At 43.5% G+C, this 17,852-nt stretch overlaps 1 protein-coding gene across 2 annotated transcripts in view; it reads left to right on the top strand.

The window, feature by feature from the left end:
• The window catches only part of TP53BP1 (tumor protein p53 binding protein 1), a 72,549-nt gene that overhangs the window by 49,696 nt on the left and 5,001 nt on the right, over positions 1–17,852 (top strand). For both annotated transcript variants that reach the window (XM_044918384.1, XM_021695755.2), the window contains 8 exons: positions 30–513; positions 4,397–4,549; positions 9,909–10,180; positions 10,849–10,998; positions 11,292–11,722; positions 14,458–14,649; positions 15,059–15,274; positions 16,945–17,160. In XM_044918384.1, coding sequence (XP_044774319.1) covers positions 30–513; positions 4,397–4,549; positions 9,909–10,180; positions 10,849–10,998; positions 11,292–11,722; positions 14,458–14,649; positions 15,059–15,274; positions 16,945–17,160 — 2,114 coding nt within the window. The remainder of the gene's footprint in view (positions 1–29; positions 514–4,396; positions 4,550–9,908; positions 10,181–10,848; positions 10,999–11,291; positions 11,723–14,457; positions 14,650–15,058; positions 15,275–16,944; positions 17,161–17,852) is intronic.

Genomic DNA, 17,852 nt, shown 5'->3' with positions numbered 1-17,852 from the left:
CATGGTTTCTTTCTGTGGTTGATTTTTAGGGGGAACTCGCTCAGTTTTCCAGGTACTCAAGGTGAAGAAGAAAAGGAAAAATTGGAAGGTGAACAAAGGACCAGGAAGAGTCAACAGCCTATGAAGCCCAGTTGTCCTGTCAAAGACCCTCCTTCTCCTATCTCCCAGCAGGTGGCCACACAGGGGCCATCCAGTCCTCAAGGGGAAGCAGTGGAGACAGATGTGCTAGAAGGCCAGAAAGAAGGCAGGAATACCAATCAGGAAAAACCTAGTAATGCCTTGGTTGAAAGGCCCAGCCAAAATAACATAGGAATCCAGACCATAGAGCGTTCCCTATGGGTCCCAAAAACTGTTTCAGCAGCAACTCAGACTGTAAAGAATGTGTGTGAACAGGGGACCAGTACGGTGGACCAGAATTCTGGAAAACAAGATGCCACAGTTCAGACTGAGAGGGGGAGTGGTGAAAAACCAGTCAGTGCTCCTGGGGATGATACAGAGTCGCTCCACAGCCAGGTGAGAGAACGTATAGGGTATCTAAGGGGCCCTGTTTTTGACTTTATGGATTTCTGGAGAATTTAAGTTGTGGTACGTGTACCTAATGATAATTCTTAAGAGTTTTGTACAGACCAGTCATTAAAAACAAAAACAATTTTTTCAGGATAGAGATAGTGTAGTGAAAATTATGGTTAGCTGCAGCCAATAGATAGTCTTTTAGGGAAAATGAAATAGTGTTGGAGTTTGTCAAGTAGGTCTTTACTGGAAAAGAAAGCCAGGCGTATAGTCTGGGCCCTATAATATTCTTCTACCTTTAATCTTTTCTGCCACCATTTTTCATCCTCCCTTATAAGCATCAGAGCTAATTGCTTCCCTCTCAAGTCTATTTCACCAAGGTTCCCAGGAACTTGAGAGAGTATAAAGCAGAGGAGAAGGGATAGAGAAGCATGAAGGATGGTGTACCACAGTATTAGAAACAGAACAGTAAGAAGAATAGAGAGGAAGGGGGAAGTCCTCAGGTGAGTAGGACTGCAGAAAGAGGGTACAGCTATATGTAATGGGAGGAAAAGGATTGGAGCTGATGGAAGTAAGGCTGGAGGAGCAACAGATTCTTGGGAATAGAGTAGGGAATTGTAGGTAGTTGTAAAAATTGAATGGATAAGAAGTGGTGGTAGAAGTGTCCATGTTAACAAATAAGAGGAAGTTCATAAAATTTCATCAGGTGGCAGTTGGGTTCCATGGCTGGGAAAGTGTAGAAGTTACTAATAGTGGTTAAATTGCCTTTTCAGTTGCTCTGGTGGACTATCTTCACTTGGAATCTGCCTAGGAAAGCTTCATTAGTGATGTGCCTCTTGTTCTAATTGTCCAAGTTGTTTGTTTTATAAAAATTAAATAATATAGTTCCTCTTTATTGAACACCTAAAGTGTATCAGCATTGTGCTCAAGACAACCCATGAGGTTGGTGGTATTATTCCCATTTCACAGGTAAAGAAACCGAGCTGAAGAGAGGTTAAGTAACTTGCCCAAGATTTTGCCATCAGTAGGTGGCAGAACTGGAATTTGAACTTAGCATATCTGACTTCAGAATCGGTATTCTTTTCATTATGCTATGTTGCTTTTCTATTTATTAATCATGGCCTTTGTAGTCTTGTTCTGTTTATCCACGCTTCTCCAGGAACTCCAGAAATTACGTTGATAATATTAGCCTTTTAAGGTAACAGTCTATGAGACCTAAGACTTTATCAGTTTGTACAGATTAAAAATAGCATAGCTTTTTGAATATAGGGGTTATAGTAGATCCTATTTTGCACCTATTTTTACCCTTAAAGTGTCTACATTCTGCCACATAATAATTTGGTTTCTCTGCCTTTATAAAAAGAATTAAACTTGATCCTAAAGATAGCAATCTTGTTGGAGCCACAAGGTTATATCTTCCTTTCTTTCTCTGTAAAATAGGGAAATAATCTCTGCTTCTGTCTCATGATGATGATAGCAGGAGCCAGTGAGCCAGAGTGGTTAGGCCTAGGCTTTGGAGTCAGACCACTTCCGTCTGGGATATTGTGAGGATTAAATGAGATAAAGTATGTAAAGCCCTTAGCACTACGCCTGGCACATAGTGAGTGCCCAGTATATGTTGGTTATCACTGCTCCCTGTTGATTATTATGATTTTAAATACTGCTGTGAACGGTACCAGTGCTGATACCGTACTGCTGTTGTGTCACACAGAGTGAAATAACGTATTTAAGAGCTAATTGCTCCTGCTAAGAAAGGTGTTAGAAAAATCTAGGTGGTGAATAGGTACAGTTTCATTTGGGAAAGATGAGAAGTTCTGGAGGTGCATATGGTGATGTTTGCACAACAGTGTGAATGTACTTCAGGTCACAAACTGTATGCTTACAAATGGTTACAGTGGTAAGTTTTCTGTATATTATACTACAATAAAAAACTATAGATTGGGTGGGCACAGTAACAGAAAACGGCATTGCTGTGCTCTCTTTTGAAGAATGTTGGAAAATGAGGAAGGCTCTGTGGAGATTTTCCAAGTGCCAGTGTTTTCGTATCCACTGCTTTCTGGGTAGGGCTCAGGCCGGTGTTGGGGAAAAGCATAAGCAGCCTACCTTTGACATTCCTTAACATTTCACTTCTGTATCGGGTACGCCTGGAGCCAGGCTTTTACTGAAGGGAAAGTTTGGTTTTGTTTTCATTTTGTTATCTTCCTTTGATACAGATAAGATCCTCAAGTTATTTATCTTTACAGAGACCTCTTTTCAGAAGACTGTTTGAAGAGAGAGTAAGCATAGCTTTCTTTTTATCTGCCCCCTTTCCTTTCTCTCCTTTCTTATTCTGTCAGACATGTTTATTTACGTGTCTCTCTTGAAGTGATCATCTGTCTGGCTGTTGTAGTACAGGAAGAGTGCAGGAGGTCTTGAGAAGTCTGACTACAAGGAGTGTTGATGTAGCCCTGAACTCTTGAGGACCTTTGGGACCCAGGGCCTGGCTCTCCGTGTGTGCAGGCAGGAGGTCTAGGCTGTTGTGACTCTGGGACTGGGGCGCCCTGATGATGGACGTGTGACAGACCAGTACTCTGACCACTCAGGAACCAGAGTTGTACACACACAAACATTTTAAGAAATTGGTTGATTTACGTTTCCATGCTTTTTATTTTATTTATATCTACGTAATTTAGATACCCATTTTAGTAGGTACTTTTATCCCTAAGATGGACTTGGAGTGGGAATTACTCAGAAAAATTATTGAAAGTTTTAGGTAAATTACTACCATACTGGTCAGTAAAAACCCAGGATCATCATCATTGCAGTGGTATATATAGTTCTTTGGAAAGACTTGGATACCTTGACACTGACTGCTGAAAGAAAAATCGGTCTACTGTGGGGAAGTAAAGTGGGAGAAAAAAGTGTGCATTTTCTCCTCAGAATTACAGAGCCAGTGGGGTGGGGGGGAGGGCATGGATGCTGTTAAATGTGGTATATATGTTATGAGAAAACATGTATGTAACAGTTGACATAAAAATATAGGGTTTAGGTGCGCCTGGGTGGCTCAGATGGTTAAGCATCTGCCTTCGGCTCAGGTCATGATCCCAGCGTCCTGGGATCGAGCCCCACATCGGGCTCCCTGCTCCGCGGGGGGCCTGCTTCTCCCCCTGCTCATGTTCTCTCTCTCTGTATCTCTGTGTCTCGAATGAATAAATAAATCTTTAAAAATATATATATATAGGGTTTATTTAAGCTATTTAACTGATTATTCTTTATGGTACAAGTAAATACAAAATCCTAATTTACTAATGTTTTCTGTTCTTGGACACTAGCTTGGCTCTTAAGTTGTAATCTTTTATTTGAAATAGATTAAATATTTCATATTTAATTCTGAGAGAAATCTGTGTATCTTATTCTAGGCATAAATAAACTATAGGTTATTAATGCGGGAAAGACAGACTGCACTGAGATTAATAGATTACTCTGTTTTTATATGAAGTTCTAAAGAATGCCTTCCTTTTATTTAAAGAGATGTTGCAAGTGTAAGTTTGTATACTGATTGACAAGTCAGCATCAAAATCAGAAGGATTATAACCTAAAATGTACTTTTAGGGGGGTCAGAGTTTCACTTAACTATCCTAGATATAAGTGCTAGATGTTATGATTTTGATTTAGACAGAAATAGGTCATTTTAAGTGATAAACTAATACAAACTCTTCCTAGCCTCTGGCTATATAGCTGGTCCATCCCTGTTCTTATCTATAGGTGAGTAGAAAACAAAACAACTGGAAAATTCCATCACACTAGATTCATGGAACCTCTGAGCAATGCTCATCATGAAGAAGTTGATTTATGATTCTGCCATTTTGCAGAGACCCATGCTTGTGTTCTGTATTTTCTGTCACAGGGAGAGGAAGAGTTTGATATGCCTCAGCCCCCACATGGCCATGTCTTGCATCGCCACATGAGAACAATCCGTGAGGTTCGCACACTTGTCACCCGTGTCATCACAGATGTGTATTATGTGGATGGGACAGAAGTAGAAAGAAAAGTAACTGAGGTAATACATTCTTTGGGTCTGTTTGGCAGATTTCTTTCAGTAGAAAAATTTCCCTGGTGCTCCACTTCCACCCCTGCTCGCTTTTCTTGTGCAACTAACTAGCCTCTTTGTTTTCCTTTATCTTGTTAGAAAGCGGTGAGAACATGGGTAAGAGGAGAGTCTTGAATTCTCTGTTTTTGCCAACCATGGGTTTACTGTTTGACCTTTGGCCATTTATTTTTAATCCTTGGAAACTCTTAATGAGGTTTAGAACTCCCTGTTTTACTCCATGTGTTTCCTCATTGTTTCTCACTGTTTTCTCACTCGTGTTTATGTTTATTCATTGCGTCCTTTCTTGGTCTCCATCCATGTGTGGTTATAGGTAGGAGATGCACCTTTATTTCGTAGTAGGATTCATTATGGACTCATTCCCTATGTTGGCAAGATATTGGCATTTATTCATTGTTATATTGGACAATGTTATATGCTGACTTTGTTTAGATCTCATACTGGCTGAAATTAAACAGATTTTCTATAATTAAAGATGTGGCACCATTCTTGGTACATATGTTAATTTCTGGGAACCATTGTATTAATTGATAAGAGGCACAGCTACTTACTTTCCTTCCTTTACTTAGGCACTTTTTAAAAAATCTGCCAGGTAGCCATATAGGAAGTTGAGCTCAGGGAGAATTAAACTCTGGTATATAGTTTATTAAATGGAACATACTATTGCTGTTGTTCATTAATGGGCCATTGTGGCCCTCGTGTCAGAAAGCATTTGACATTAGTTTGAGAAATTGTCTTGTATTCTTTATTTATTGGATACCAAAATCCCAGATGTTAATTCATCTTCAATTTTATGTTTGTGGAATTTTTTTCCAATGTTACTACTATTTTGGAAAGATTGGGAACTTAGAGCAGCTTTAGAAAAGCAGTTTGCTTTCATGAACAGTTTTTGTAAATGTTGTAATCTAAAATGTTATACTCTAACATACTACTTGGTGTGGTGCTATCTTTTTTTTAAGATTTTATTTGAGAGAGAGCACAAGCAGGGGGAGTGGCAGGCAGAGGGAGAGGGAGAAGTAGGCTCCCTGCTGAACAGGGAGCCCGATGTGGGGCTTGATCCCAGGACCCCAGGCTCATGACCCGAGCTGAAGGCAGACCCTTAACTGCCTGAGCCACTCAGGTGCCCGATGTGGTGTTTTCTAAAGTATATTTCTGGAAGCAGCAGATCTTTTAGATACTCTGAGGGAAAAAAAAAAATGTTCCATGGTCAAAGTTTGAGAAACACCAAATGGCTGTAAAACCTCCCGTCCCCCATGAAGATTCACAGTGCATATTACATTAAAGGCTCTAAGAAGTCCTTTATTAAAGATGTCTATTTTATTGTTTAATACAGAAGTTACCAAACTTACTTGACAATTGAACATTTTTTAAGATAGTACTTATTATATCCCTATGGAACATAGTTTGGGAAATGCTGCCATAATTAAATAAATAGCAACTCACATTTTTGGAGTACTGACTATATGCCAGGCACTATTGTAAGGACTTTAAGTGATTTAACTTATTTAGTCCTCACAACTAAGCTATGAGGTAGATGCTGTTATCCCATTTTCTAGATGAAGAAACAGAGGCATAGCACGTTAAAATAACTTACTTTAAAAAAAATAAAAATAAAAAAATAACTTCCTTTAGGTTACATAGCTAATAGAGGGACTAGAACTCATCCCATGCAGTCTAGATCCAGGGCCTGCATTCTTTTTTTTTTTTTTTAAGATTTTATTTATTTATTTGAAAGAGAGCGAGGAAGAGAGGGAACACAAGCAGGGGGAGTGGGAGAGGGAGAAGCGGGCTGTGGGGCTCCATCCCAGGACGCTGGAATCATGACCTGAGCTGAAGGCAGACGCTTAACGACTGAGCCATGCAGGCACCCCCAGAGCCTGCATTCTTAACCACTACATTATGCTCACTTTCAAGAGTGAAAATGAAGTATGCAAGATAAAGTCTTTCTAAATGAGGTCTAGAAAGCATTTGAGTTGGACATGGAAGATTTTAGATGTAGGGAGATAAGGGGGAAAGGCATTCCACATAGAAAGCTTGGTGAGTTAAGGCACAGACAGAGTAAAGAGCACACAGGCATGAATGGTCTAGTTGGTAGGCAGCAAAAAAGATGCATGAAGGAGTGTGAAGGTTGAGGTCAGAGGATTCTGGGAGCTTAACTTCCCTCATATCTTGTATCGTTTGCTTATTATCTTTGAGAAATTTTATTTGTTTATTTACCAGCAACTTCTTTTTTACTGTGTTTCCTAGTACTGTGGCAGGCCCTGGGGACTGTGAAGATAAAAAAAAAAAAAGACTCCTATTCTCTAGGAGCTTATACTTGACATGCAGCAAATCCAGAACTTCTTGGTTGCTGCTATAGAGGGTGGAAAGATGTGTTAGGAAGAGGGGACAGAACCTACCAGCTACCTGAAGGTGGCTAAAATACTACTCAGAAGATGTAGCACTCAAAAGTGTGGCAGATGACGTTGAGGGGTGGGGGAGAAGGACATTAAAGGCAGAATGAAAAGTTATGTAAATATGTAGAAAGCGTGATATGCTTAATGAATATTTAGAAGCTCCATATAACACCAACAGTAGGGTAGGGAATGGTAGAAGATGCCATCAGGGTTGGTAAAGGCCCACAGCGTAAGGGCTTTTGAATACCATAGAGAAGAGTTTAGATTTTTATCTTTGGTGTGATGGAGAGCCTTGAAAGAATTTTGGAGAAAAGAGTGGTGTGCTCAGATTTGTATGTGGGAAAGGTCAGATTAGCAGCAGTTTAACCATGGATTGGAATGGGTTGAGGCATAGTTCAGATGAGAGGTAATGAGTGTCAGGTTAGGACAGTGGCAGTAGGGGCTGAGAGGAGAGACAAAGATATAAGAAATACATAGCGGGGAAATTTTGATACACTATGGTAAATTCCTGAATGTGGGGATTGAGGGAGAGGGAGGAATCTAACATGGTGCCTGGGCTTTTTGCCTGTGCAGCTAGATAGATGGTGGTACCACACACTGTGACAAAGAATGTAAATAGGACACTGGTTTGAGAGAGAAGATCATTCAGGAAATAATTACCAAGGGTCTCTTTTGTGGCATGCACTGTGCTCGATTTGGGGGATATACCCAGGAAAGAAGATGGTGTTACTATCTCTGTCTTAACAGGGCATCTGTAGTTTGGTAGAAGAGACACACAGGAAAACAAGTAAGCAAATACATTAAAAAGTTCTTAACAGGCCAGCTTGGCGCCTGGGTCTAAGTCATTACGAGAGCAATGGCTTTGACTGCAGCACGGTTGCAAAGGCAGGTGGAGCTGGCCACTGTTCCTGGGGCTTAATCTCCAACAGAGATATAGCCTGGCATCCCAGCCTTTTAGGCTGGCCATGCCTCTACTCATTTGCCATATCCAAGTGAAGAGATTGACTTCAGTTCTGGGCTCATGACACCTGCTTAGTCAGATGACCTTGGCAGATAATGAGACTTGAATCCAGCTAGAGCAGACAAGTTGGTGATAGGAGACAGCGATTCAAGAAAGTCATGTTTATCACTGACACTTTTTAGAGGTGGTGCAGTTTCTGGTAAAGACCCTGAGGACAGATGGCTGAGGTAGAGGAAAAGGTTGATGGTGGTAATTAGATCAGGAACTTGGGAGTTGCTACAGAAGGGTCATATGATGGATGTAAGCCACAGAGAATAGTGCCAGAAGTAGGGATGGACCGGGAAGGGAGGCTGTGAACCAGGAATTATGCTGTTCATCCATGAGAGTGAGTGGGTGGGAGGATGTTGGTGAGTAAGGGGGAGAGGAAAGTTTAACAGAATGGCAAATAGTAGCTTAGTAGGAGCGAGAGGTGGGGAGATAGAAATGGTCTGTTAATGGCAATGGGGAGCAAGGTTGCCTCTTATCTCCAAACTCTTGAATTGGGGTTTGGTTGAGAAAAACCAGCCTCTGCAGAGAGCCGTAGGGGGATGTTGAGATGTACCGGGCATATCCAGGATTCATTCATCGAAGGCAAGGAAATGGAGAGAGGACGACATTGTGTTTTGGATGGGTTAAATTTCAGGTGTCCTTAGTACATCCAAAGGGATGTAAAGTTTATTAGGTATTTGTATTTATGAGTTTGGAGCTGAGTCATCGTGTTGTTGGTAGGCAGGGATGAGTCTGGTAAGACTGGCTAGGGAAAGCACGGTAGAGTAAGAAAAGGGAATGAGAACAGTCCTGTGAAATACTGTTTCTAAAGGATCAGACCAAGAAAGAGGAACCCCCAAAACAAGCACATATAGAAGTATCTAAAGAGGTGGAATGAAAGTAAAAGTGACTTTGTAGATTCCAAGGGAGAGATTTTCAAGAAGGGAGTGGTCAAAAATAATCATTTAATTATCTTATAGCATTATTTAAATGTGTATGCATTGCATACTGTATGCCCAGAGACGGGGGAGAGTCTGTCTTACAGGTCTCCATTTCTTCTCTGACGATCTGCACAATAATGCATGAACAGTCTAGACCAGGAAGGCAAATGTACAGCACCTGGGCTGTAATTCTCAGTCCTGTGCCCAGAGAGGACGTTACTGATTGGTCTGGGAACCTTTTCGCATAAGCTTGGGAATTAGCCTCCAAGGGCTGCTTAAAACTGAGCTCCAGTTACCAGTCCGTCAAAGTCAGCAAGTGAGATAAAGTCAGTTTGACATTCCTGTCTTCTATGATACTGCAACCTTGTATGTTTTATTACCTTTTTGGTTTTCATTTTTCTAAACAGTAACACCATTTTTAACCTATTTTTGCCTGTAATTTTCTATTTCCTTTATCATTTATGGAAAAGTAATATAACTAATTTCAAAAAACATGTAATTTTATCCACTGTTGATCAAATACCCAGAAGGGCTCCTAACCACTCGTTTTCCTCATCTAACCTTCCTTCTTCCTTACTTCTCTTCTCCCAGACAGAAAATTGCCTCTGTTGTCTGGATTAGAATCCTTACTGTTTTCTCAGTAAAGGTTGTGAATTTGTCGAGTAAAAAGATAATTTAACTTACTAGCTTATAATAGAGGTCTCTTTCTTTCCAATCTAGTATCACCTTTATTTTTTATTGAGCTATAATATATTCCCTGTAGAATGCTCAGGTCTCAAATGTTCAGTTCAGTGGCTTTTGACAATTAATTGTATGTAACCACTACTCAGAACGAGATACAGAACATTTCCATTATTCCAGAAAGTCTCCTGATTCCTGCCTTTCTGAATTGAAATTTCCATCCATCTCTAGGATTTTTCAACCTCCACGTTAGCATGATGTCATTGTGGCTTCTTTTAGCTTTTGTATCCATTTCTTTCTTGCAGGAGACTGAAGAGCCAATTGTAGAGTGTCAGGAATGTGAAACCGAAGTTTCCCCTTCACAGACTGGGGGCTCCTCAGGGGACCTGGGGGATATCAGCTCCTTCTCCTCCAAGGCATCCAGCTTACACCACACGTCAAGTGGGACAAGCCTCTCAGCCATGCACAGCAGTGGCAGCTCAGGGAGAGGAGCCGGACCACTCAAAGGGAAAACCAGCGGGACAGAACCCGCAGATTTTGCCTTGCCCAGCTCCCGAGGAGGCCCAGGAAAACTGAGGTGCAGACAGGGTCTCCAGGGAGAGAGAGCTACAGCAGGGGCAGGGTTGCTGACATTTTAATATCACAGGAAAAAGGGAGTCATGGGAAATCCCCCCCGTCCTCCAACTAGGATAACTCAAATCCTCTTCCTCCCCTTTTGTTCCTCTCCTATTTGGTTTTGCATGGGAGGTGGGGTGGAACTCTGTGGGAGCTAGACTTCGAAGAAAATGTAGGAAAACAGGTGAGGGGACTTTGGGAATGCTGGCCTCTGCTGCTGCTATCCCCATTTTATGTAGCCTACAAGTGTTTTGGTTGGGAGTACAACAAGTTTAGGCCAGTGACCCCAACTTGACACATCCCTAGCTTTTTGTTACCCTCTGCAGGTGTCTAGAGCCTGAAGTAGAAGAGAAGGCAGGGCAGAAATGGGTGTGCTGTTCTTGAGGGCAGCGGTAGGAGGCTTTGTCAGGAGGGAACAGACTTGCACAGAGGAGGATGTCCTTTACATGTTATCGTACACTCCCACTCCCTGGCTGATAGTTTTGGTGGTGGGTGTGCAGACCAGCTTCCTGCTGCCCTGGAGGGCTAGCACATGTTGGCCTGGCATGTAGTTTAAGGGCCGTGGGGAGACTTTGTGAAGAAAGGACCCAATAGCAGGTGCTGTCAGACTAACCTGTCTTCATTCTCTAGTCCTAGAAAAGGGGTCAGTCAGACAGGGGCGCCAGTGTGTGAGGAGGATGGTGATGCAGGCCTTGGCATCAGACAGGGAGGGAAGGCTCCAGTCACGCCTCGTGGGCGCGGGCGAAGGGGCCGCCCGCCTTCTCGGACCACTGGAACCAGGTACCCGGGTAGTGTGAGATACACTTAGTCTATGACTTGTTCAGAAAAAAAAGGGAGTAGAGAGAAGAGAGGGGAGTAGAGAGTATGTGGGTGTCAGGAGGGGCATGAGGGGTCTGCACTGACCGGGGAGCGGGCAGGGATCAGAGAGGCTACCAAGAAACCAGGCTTATGCCTGTGATGGGGTCCTCCAAGAACGGGCTGAGGAAGACCCATGGACAAAGGAGTGGGAAACTTGGTAGATAAGTACTTTTCTTAATTCTAACTGCTGCCTCCTGTCTCTTATCTCTCTTTAGAGAAACAGCTGTTCCTGGCCCCTTGGGCATAGAGGACATTTCACCCAGCATGTCACCAGACGATAAATCCTTCACCCGTATTGTGCCCCGAGTGCCGGACTCCACCAGGCGAGCAGACGTGGGTGCTGGTGCTTTGCGTCGAAGTGACTCTCCAGAGATTCCTTTCCAGGCTGCTGCTGGCCCTTCTGATGGCTTAGATGCCTCCTCTCCAGGGAATAGCTTTGTAGGGCTCCGTGTTGTAGCCAAGTGGTCGTCCAATGGCTATTTTTACTCTGGGAAAATCACTCGTGATGTCGGAGCTGGGAAGTATAAATTGCTCTTTGATGATGGGTACGAGTGTGATGTTTTGGGCAAGGACATTCTGCTGTGTGATCCCATTCCTCTGGATACGGAAGTGACAGCCCTCTCCGAGGATGAGTATTTCAGTGCAGGTAATAAAGGGGAGTGGAGTCTGCTGGGGCAGGCTTCTCTCCAGTCAGTTATTACCCCGAGCACTCGCTCCAGCCTAACTGCTCTGCAGGGGTCTCCAAAGCCGGAAATGCCATTCCTGCTACACTGGTTACTTTCACACTGGCTTTTTGGTTTTCCTTGGTTGTTTATTTTTGAATGAGCTCACTTTGGTATAATACTCAAGTATACAGAGTACTGTGCGAAGTGCAGAATACTGGGATAGCATAGGGAGCCCCTGTCCACCCCTCACCCAGCTTCCCAGCTTTCCCTGTTGTCAACATCTTCCATTAGCGTGGTAGAATTGTCACAACTAAGAAACTAACCTTGACTCCTTACTAACTAACTGAATTCCAGACTTTATTTGGATTTCACCAACTTGCATATGTCCATTTTCTGTTCCAGGATCCAGTCCATTAGCCCTCATGTGTCCTTCGATCTCCTTTGATCTGTGACAGTTTCTGAATCTTTTCTTGTTTTTCGTGACCTTGACAGTTTTGAGGGGTATACTGGTTAAGTATTTTGTAGAATGTCGCTCAGTTTGGGTTTGTCTCATGTTTTGTTTGATTAGATCAGAGTTAAGGGTTTTGAAAAGACTGCTGTGGAGGTGAAGTGCCCTTCTTGTTATATCATACGGGGGAGAGAGGCCAGTGACATCCACAGGACATCACTGGTCTCGTTAACCTTTATCCCTCGCTTAAAGTGTTTGCCAGGTTTGTCCACTGTAAAGTTAGTGTTTTTCCTTTTTTCTTTAAAGATTTTATTTATTTGAGAGAGAGCGAGCGAGAGAGGGAACACAGGGGGAGTGGGAGCGGGAGAAGCAGGCTTCCCGCTGAGCAGGGAGCCTGATGCGAGGCTCTATCGCAGGACCCTGGGATCATGACCTGAGCCGAAGGCAGATGCTTAACGACTGAGCCACCCAGGTGCCCCAAGTTAGTGTTTTTCCTTTTCACCACTGAGACTTACATATAGTACCTGCCTTGCTGGGAATCCAGTAGGTGAATGTGACAGATATATTGAGATACTTTTCTTAGGAAGAAGTTGTTAGTACTGTGTTTTTGTGCCTGTCTGGGTTGAAAAATGCTACCTTTTTTTTTTTTTTTTTTTTTTAAGTAGCCAGTTCCCTATAATGGTGATGGTGAGAGATTTATATTTGTTATGACTGTTTCATGTGCCAGTTCTTTGAATATATTGCCTCTTTTCTATGAGCTAATTTGGATATAACATCATTTCTGGAGATTGTTTGGAACACTGATTGGGATATAATGGACAACAGCGCCTCTGATGAAGTGTCTTCCGACTTTCTTGTGATGTAGACTCTGGAGTAGTTGTTGTTTGCCCCTTTATTTCACTGTTAAACTTCACCTTCTAGCTCTGGATAACACTTAGCTTTGTGTGGCATCTGTTAGTAGCACATGGATTTAGGTCTTTTATGACCTGTGGCTTACGTAGTTTGTATCAAATGTATTCATTCTTCTTTTTCTGGTATAAAGCTTATCTTGGAGGTTCTCTTTAAGACAAAGAGACAGTCTCTATCCAGGATGAATTACCGCGTCAAGGGGTGGGGAGTCTGTGTCTCATTTATTGAGGCTGTCTACTAATGTCAGTGTTAGACTGCTTCTAGTTCTAGTAACTCTTCATCAGTGTGAAGTATATTTTTGCTTTGTGTTTCTTTGTCCTTTTGAAGGGGGTCTCTGTGATTTAGTTTCCTGATAGAGATGAAGAAGCCAGGAGATGAAGAAGCAAGGGGAAAGGGAGTGGTTGTGTGGTATAGAGAAAGAGAGAACCAAGGCCTACTTTCCTGTCTGTATTTCTTTCCTTGGTGGCATATGCTCTGGGTTTCTTTTAGCCCTTCGTTCAAGCACAGGCTAATGGGGGAAAACAAATGGACCCTTATAAAAGGTGTTCATGATAATGCCTTGTTTTTATCTTACATATGTGTTGTGTGTGTGTGTATACACATATATATATTGCACACGTGTGTGTAAATTGTTTATTGATAGGCAGAGGGAAGGAATATGATCTTTTTCATAGGGTTGAGAATGGGTCTTACCCAAGATCACACTGCTTGGTGGTGGCAGAATGAGACGTAGGCTCAGATTTCCTGAATTCCAGCCCTGATCCCTTTTATACTCCACACTGTGTTCCTTCTAACCTAGAGGCCTTATCTTTAGGTTCTGAATCAGAGCAAGAAGTAGATAATAGGGAAAATTAGGCAGGAGAGGCAGAATTTATTTATTTTTTCCTTTCTTTGCTCTATTTCTCTATTTGGATTTAGCCACACAGATACATGCTCTCTCAGAGTGATGTTATCTTTCACCTACAACTTAACTCAAGAATTATCAATCAGCCTCCAAAGAAACCAAGAACGAAAGGTTTAGTAAATTATAATGGGATTGTTAAGAAACCACATGTCGTTTCACTTCAAAAAACAATTGAACTACTGACAACTCATAAAGGCTGGCTTTAGGAAGTTATTTTATAACTAAAGGGTTCCTTCTGTTGAGAAACTTTCCATGTCCCAATCCCAGGGTAGTAGCTACATACATTCCTAAGTGGTGGTGGTGTCTCGGATTGATAGTTGGAATTTCTTTACTAACTTCAGCCCACTGTGGGACCTCCTAATGCCCTGACCCAACCCCGCTGTGCAGAGCCATTGTGAGTGGATGCCGAGCAACCTAAAACAACAGCAGGCTGCTCTTATGTTGTTCCCACCCAGGAGTGGTGAAAGGGCATAGGAAGGAGTCTGGAGAGCTGTACTACAGCATTGAAAAAGAAGGCCAAAGGAAGTGGTACAAGCGAATGGCTGTCATCTTGTCCTTGGAGCAAGGAAACAGACTAAGGGAGCAGTATGGCCTTGGCCCCTATGAAGCAGTAACACCCCTCACCAAGGCAGCAGACATCAGCTTGGGTAAGACCTTTGCTTCCTGAGAAACTGCCTCCGGGCCCCTGCTTTGTGGTGGGAGGAGTGAATTCTAGAGCAGTAAGCATGCTTCCCTAAATCTTACTGTTCCTGTGGTGTTTGAGATGCTGATGAGCTGCCGTTTTCTGGAGCCACTGCCTAGCTGTTTCCTTCCTGGGACCAGATAGTAAGTTCTCAGATTCTTCTGGCCTCCCCAGTTCTGCAGGGAGCCAGACATATTTCGGTCATGACTGAGACCGAAATGAAATGATGGTGGCTTGGAAAGAGGTTTCTGCCCCTGTGGGAGGTGGAGGAAAGGGTGTGGTGATCTCTAACTCAGGCTCTGCCCAGCTTCTTGAAGACCAGGGCCTCGGACCATGGGAGTTGACCAACCTTTGGCTTATCCTTATTACCCTAGATAATTTGGTGGAAGGGAAGCGGAAACGGCGCAGCAACATCAGCTCCCCGGCCACCCCCGCTGCCTCCAGCAGCAGCAGCACAACCCCTACCCGCAAGACCACAGAAAGCCCTCGTGCCTCCTCGGGAGTTCTCTCAGGCAAAAGAAAACTGATCACTTCTGAAGAGGAACGGTCCCCTGCCAAGCGAGGCCGGAAGTCTGCCACTGTGAAACCTGGTAAGTGCTCCCTTTTGCCTCATTCTCCCTCAGACCACTGTGGACTGCAGGGCCAGCTGCTGGGGAGCTGCAGCCTGATAAGTGGCGATGGCCCCTCTGTCCTGGCTACAGAGATGGGGTCCCACACAAGCCCTAGGTGGTACTCCGCTGACTGCATCCACCTTTATGCATCTCCCAGCAGAGTCCAGTAGAGGTAGATAGGACACGAGGTCTTGATTGGAAACATCCATTGACTTCTGAGTAGGTTCTAAGAGGGAAAGAAGTATTGAATTTTAAGCAGATTCAAAATTGGTGCAATTGGTCTTACATCTCTTCCTTTACCTGGCACCATCTTCTACCTCAGGAGGCTCTGCTTCCCCCTCTCTTGCCCTCAGGGTCCTCTGGCTCTCCCAGATTTCCTCTTGAAAGGATGCCCTCTGTATCTCCCCTCCTCGTACTGTTCGCCAAACAACTGTTTTCCAGTCCCTCATGCTTCATATTAACAGGAATTTATCCATCTCTGTTTACAGAGTCTCTGCTATGATCCATTCACAGCCACTGGGGTTCTAGAGACACAGGCGTAAAGGCCTCAGTGTCTGCCCTGAGGGAGCCCTCTCAGTGCAGCAAACTGAAGGACTTCATTGATTGTTACATTGTCCTGGCGCCAGAACTTCTTTTGTTTGCTGTGTATTTGGGTTGTGTCCTCTTCATATCTATCTCACACTTCTGTTGTGTTCAGGTTATGTGAGGCATGGAACTAAGTGCTTCACACATATTACCTCAAATGATCCCTGTGAGGTACAGGTGCTAGAATGCATTTTCCCGGTGAAGAATCTGAGGCACAGCAAAGTGGGCTAACTTCCCCAAGGTGACCTAGTAATCCAGAATTCACACTCAGGCAGTTTGACTTTCAAGTCCAGGCTTATACATACTACAGCAGACTGTTCTCCTCCTGCTGGTTTTGTTTTAGGGAGGCATGACCTGTCTGTCATCTTAGCCTCCTAATGAGGCTATGATTCCGCTTCTCCAAATCAGGTATTTGTTTTCTTTTTGAGGACTTATTGGGGCACTCGTAGCATGGGTGTTCTGGGAGTCCTGGGTTGGCTGGTTCGCTCACCCACCCCCAAGGGTTGGAAACTCGGACAGTTGAAGTGGGCTGGTTTGATGGAGCTCCATGAACGTGTAAGAACACTATTACCAAGTATTGTGTGCACCATTCTGGTGAGGGTCAGGGGTAGGGTGGGAGTATCTGCCAGGGACATTTCTTGGGCTTTTCGTTGTTGTCTGTTTTTAAGGGCTGTTTCAAAATATCACATATCCTGGGGAATTGCGAGCACTGGGCAGAGAAAGTGGGCTGAAGATTTCCAAATATTTTTTCATTCTTACCTAAGCTTTGTTTGTTTTAGAACCACCACTTTCTTCAAATGATCTCGGAAGTATTTGGTTTCACTGTATAAAAACAATACTAGTTGATTTTCATTTATGAAAATCATGTATATATCATCATGACTGTAAAATTTAAATACATCACATTTCTCTACACTGTAAATTGGGTCCTAGGTTATTGAGTCCTAGGTTAATGGTCTTTGGTCAGTAGCTCAAAAGAGTTGATCAGGACACTGCCTACCCGTCCCGTTGTGCCCAGTTGGTGGTCTGTAGCCTTCTAGTAACTTGTGTTCTGTCCTTTCCAGGGGCGGTGGGGGCAGGAGAGTTTGTGAGCCCCTGTGAGAGTGGAGACAACATGGGTGAACCCTCTGCCCTGGAAGAGCAGAGAGGGCCTTTGCCCCTCAACAAGACCTTGTTTTTGGGCTATGCTTTTCTTCTCACCATGGCCACAACCAGTGACAAGTTGGCCAGTCGCTCCAAACTGCCAGACGGTCCTACAGGAAGCAGTGAGGAAGAGGAGGGTAAGTCCCTAGGAAGCCCTGGGGGCTCTGACACTTGGGCATTTTCTTCCTTTCCATTCACTCTGTGAGCCTGTAAAGGAAGCAGTGCCGGTGGCATCTGGGATCTTGGTCGGGGAAAATGAACGAGCCCTGCTTCTTGATTTACAGACTGTTCCCACAAAACTCCTCTTGGTGGCTCCTCAAAACAACACTGTGAGGCAGGTGGGAGAGAGATCTTACCATCCGCTTTACAGATGAGGAAACAAGCTTGGAGAGGTTAAATAATTGCTTTTTTCTGCAATAATGGTAGACTTGGGACTAGAACCTCTGTTCATTTTATCCTACTGCAGTCATCCAGATCTGTCAAGTTTCTGAATGCCCTGCTGCTTTCCCATCTGTGTTCTAGGGCCAACTGCTAGAGCAAACCCACGTTGGGGCTGAAGTTCAGTCTCTTGAGGTCTGAGCATAAGACTGAGAATGTAGGGTGCCCAGAGCCCTAGGGTCATTACAGACAAACAGCTTCTAAGCCTTTTCAACTCTTATATCTCTCTTCAACCTTAAACTACCATCTATATATTGCATTTCTACGTTGCCTGTCACATAGGGTTTGAGTGAAGGCTGCAGTGGGAAGAGGTAAAAATTGTTTCAACTGTCTAAAGAGTGTGTGCTCTAGGAGAGAAAATGGTCACATACAAACGTATGCACTATTAAGT

Source organism: Neomonachus schauinslandi, chromosome 9, assembly GCF_002201575.2.
Source record: "Neomonachus schauinslandi chromosome 9, ASM220157v2, whole genome shotgun sequence".
NCBI lineage: Eukaryota > Metazoa > Chordata > Mammalia > Carnivora > Phocidae > Neomonachus > Neomonachus schauinslandi.
Note: the sequence above shows the minus strand (reverse complement) of the source record. Positions and strands in the feature narration are given on the sequence as shown.